The following is a 4,085-nucleotide window of genomic DNA, read 5'->3' as shown; positions in this document are numbered from 1 at the left end:
TAACAAAGCAGCAACCTTTGCTCTGGCATTTCCTTTTGTTTTTTTTTGCTTCGTAGCACCAGAGCTCATATTTACATCTTGTTTCCCATCTCCCACGCCGTTTTGCTGTTTTTCACGTAGTAAATTTGATTTTGATTTTCTCTGTGAAACGCCGCCAGTCGTCCCAACTGCACCTGTTATCGAAGTCGCCGGTGTCGTTATTGCAATTACATTTGGACGAGGTGATTTACTTGTACCGTATTCACCAGTGCTATTAACCGAAGTAAAAGATTTGTTAGACAACCGGCTACCATCTCGTTTTACAGGTTTGGCAATGCGATTCGATTTGGTTGAAAGTGACGAATCCGGGGAGCGTTCATTATCACTTCCCGTTCCGATAATGGTTCCATTGTTTTGATCATTCGCCAAAACTTTTGACACGGTGGTTCCACAAGAATTTGAGTCATCTGCTAAGAAAAGCGAGTTAGAAAAGTTTTCGTTTGGGTTATTAACATTTACGTCGTCTGATAAAGACGACTCAATATGTGGTTTTGTCGTTGTGGAACTCAATTGTAGTGTCTCTTGTTCTGCTTCAGTTTCACTATCATCGCTTTGCATTTGCTCCATTTCACCAGTTAGAGGATTTATAAGAAATTGCTTCTGGTTAGTTGAAGAAACTGAAGCAGCGCTATTTGAACGAAGATGATTTGCATCTACGACGCAATCTTCTTGCTGTGGAATCAAAGCTTCCCGTTGTTGCAGGTTAGCTTGCTGCAAAGGTAGTATTGAATGAGGGAATTGTTTTTGTTTTACTTGCAATTTCTGATTAGATTGGTTACTTTGCACATCTAAATTCTCTTTCGGCTTAGTTCCATTTTGTGGAATATTATTTTGTGGCAGTTGCGATGGACTGTTTTGAATTGACATACAGCTCTTGCTTCCTATGAATGTTGCTTGCTGCTCCATGTTTTGCGGTATTTGCACATTTTGCTGTGCAAACTGCATTGAGGTAAGTGTGACATTTGGAGATATTCGTGTTGCTTCTGCATCTAGGAGTGAAGATGCTGCGGCAGCTGTCTCGTCAAGATCTACACCCACGGCAGATAAATTTTCTTCAATTAGATCCAAGTCTAGATCCTTGGCATCTTGCAAAAGTGATTCCAGTTCATTTTTATCGTCCAAACTAAAAGAAGGATCTAAATCGCAGTTCAATGTCGGTAACAAAGCATCAAGATCATTTGGTGTCAAAGCTTCAAAATCTGTCAGCGTTATCAGAGGATCTGATAATCCATTTGATGCTGTAACATTATCTAAAGGAGGCACTCCCACTATTTCCACAAGTGTATCATCTTCAGAGCTGGTTACTTGGTCGATTATTTGCTGCTTCTGCGGATCTTGTTTAAGAACCTGTGATTGAAATTGATTATTATTGATCTGTTGCTGCTGCAGATTGTACTGCATTTGGTAACGAGTAAATTCCTGAAAACTGCTTTTCGTAACTGAATCCATTGCTTTGTTCAATGCAGGCCAACGTGACGTGCATGTTGCAATAGTTGTCTGACTATAATCAGGAGGTGGAGGCAATATATTTGTTATTATACCCCTACTACCAGTACTAGATCCTGTCGGGCACAAACTTGGCTCCAAAAATGCTTGTGTATTATGAAGAATGTTATCATTGTGGGATGATGCTGTTGGTGGTCCAATAATCGTTGACAGTTGTTTTTGTAATTGTTGTTGTTGTAATTGCATTTGGTGTTGAGGCTGAACTGGGATTTTATGTGCTTGGGGTGGGTGGGAGTGAGGGGATTGAACTGGCGTTGTTGAAGGAGACACTAGTTGTTGAGAGTGTGGACCCATTAATGGACTATGCATGGAATGGTGGCTAGAAACAGGTGAATGCGATTCAGTAGGCGACATGCCACCTGACGAAAGAAACTGATGTGTTTGTGGTTGTTTTTGCACCACCAACTGTCCTGAAATTCCATCACCAGGACGAACTTGTCGAATAAGTGTTTGCTGCTGTTGTTGTAAATTTGTCAACATGACTCCACCAACACCGGATGGCTGGGTCACTTGATGATGTTGCTGAGACTGTTGGAACGACGGTGCCTGCTGCTGATGTGGTATAAAACGATGAGATGGTACACCTCCTATCGAAACAGCAGCTGCCTGCAACTGTTGCTGGCGTTGTTGTCGCATAAAACTACCTTGCTGCGATAGTATATGCTGTGGTTGAAAGTTTGATTGATGTGGTTGGCTGAATAAATTACTTCCAGGAATCGTCATTATTTGTTGAGTTTGTTGCTGCTGTACACTCCGCATACTCGAATCCGCACTGGGGGATAAAGACAATGTGATGTGTGAAGATATACCCGCAGTAAATGGATTGTCGGAAACAGAATGTATCAGTTTTGAATGTTGTTGGCGTTTTTTTTGCTCTGTTATAACGCCAGTAGCTAATGACTGTGAACGCACAGATGTGCTCCCTAATTGCTGATTTTGGTTTTGAGATTGCTGGGGACCAGAACTCACCGATGATAATGACGACGGATTTTGATGTTGCATCAAAGGTGTTTGTGGCGATAATTTAGCTTGATTTGTAATAGTGCTCCCATCATTTTGTAATAAATTAACAAGTAGTGGTGATGAAATAGCTATATTGTTGGAAATTGTCGAAGAAGCTACCGGATGAGCTACAACTTGCTGTCTTGCAACTGCTTTGTGTAAGTAATTCTGCACTGATTTGTTCATTTGAGCGGCTGGTTCGCTCATGACGTTTGAAATTGTGCTCCCCATACCTGGATATGGGGGTGGAGGAGGTTGCAAAAACTGTGATTTATTACCGGATGTAATTGGTGATGTTGACAAAATCTCCGTGGTTGGAGAACTTTTATTATTTTTCAATCCCACCCCACTTCCAATCTCCATCTGCCCATTCTGCGGCGTCTGTAAAGTGAGTGAGCTGCTTGAAGGAAATGTTGGGCTGTTACTTACTAAGCAGTTGTTCATTGCATTTCCACGGCCCTGCAGCACACGAGCTTGTCTCATACTCACGAATGGATAATCGCGACCATTTGACCCACTATTTAAGGTTGAAGTCAGTGGTGGAACTGGTCCTTTGCCATCCATAGGGCACACAGTATTAGGAGGCTTAAATAGTGGCTGTTCTTGTACAAGGTGGCGCTGGGGATTTTGAAGATGAATAGTCTGCTGTTGCGCTTGCTGTTTTTGTAGAATGGCTTGAGCTGCGCTACTAGTACTTGGACCACCTAACAGCATATTGCGCCTTTCTTGAATATACTGATGTTGTTGTAATTGTGGTGGGGATACAACATCGTTGGTAGCTAAGCTTATATTTTCGGAGGGAGAATGGTATTGTATTTGTGATTTTAAAAATGCTACACTTGGAGATGTATCGGTAAGGCATCCCAACGAACTCCCTCCCGTTTCCAACAGCTGTGTAAAATTACCCAATTCGGCGATCGTCTTATTCACCATAGCTTCCTCTGCATTGTCTAAGAAAAAAGTTTGAAGAAAAGGTTAAAGATAGAAAATACCAAAGAATGAAACCGAACCCGTATCAGTTTAAAACCGTTTCGCTTTTCAAACCTTAAACCGAAAGCTTAAACTTTATTTTGACCTGAAAACGAACGAAGCCGAAACCGTTTCAAGTACAGGAACAGCTTTCAATCGGTTTCGAAAAAAATCAGCTACAGGACCTGGCTCGAGATCCCGAATCACGGCAGTACCGAGCCCTTTTTGGAGTTCCGAAATCCCAGTATCAAGCCCTCGGGATCCCGGGATATAATTTAATTTACTACCAAATTAAAATAAACGAAATTCAGACACTGTGGCATACAAGAATTTTAAAATGCAGCCCTACAAATAATCAAATAAAATATTACAGTTCTAACACTACTATTAATATAATAATAATAATAGATTGGCGCTTACACATATGTTAGTGTTTGGCCGACTACGAACGGCGATTGTATTTTTATGATAAGCTGTTTTTCATAGCAGAAATACACTCGGAGGTTTGCCATTGCCTACCGAGGGACGACCGCTGTTAAGAAAAAACCTTTTCTCTATATTTTTTGCGA

At 41.3% G+C, this 4,085-nt stretch overlaps 1 protein-coding gene across 1 annotated transcript; it reads right to left on the bottom strand.

Annotated features, from left to right (window-relative positions):
- Positions 1–3: 3 nt before the first annotated feature.
- On the bottom strand, positions 4–3,499 carry LOC118755252 (the record flags this gene model as incomplete). Its single annotated transcript, XM_036490101.1, is given in 1 exon segment — positions 4–3,499. A coding segment is annotated over 1 exon segment (3,496 nt), but the record flags the coding sequence as incomplete, so codon positions are not given.
- Between the last annotated feature and the right edge of the window lie 586 nt (positions 3,500–4,085).

This window comes from Rhagoletis pomonella, unplaced genomic scaffold, assembly GCF_013731165.1.
Source record: "Rhagoletis pomonella isolate Grant_MI unplaced genomic scaffold, Rhpom_1.0 Rhpom_scaffold_05737, whole genome shotgun sequence".
Lineage (NCBI taxonomy): Eukaryota > Metazoa > Arthropoda > Insecta > Diptera > Tephritidae > Rhagoletis > Rhagoletis pomonella.
The sequence above is the reverse complement of the archived record's forward strand: the minus strand, read 5'-3'. Positions and strand labels throughout refer to the sequence as shown.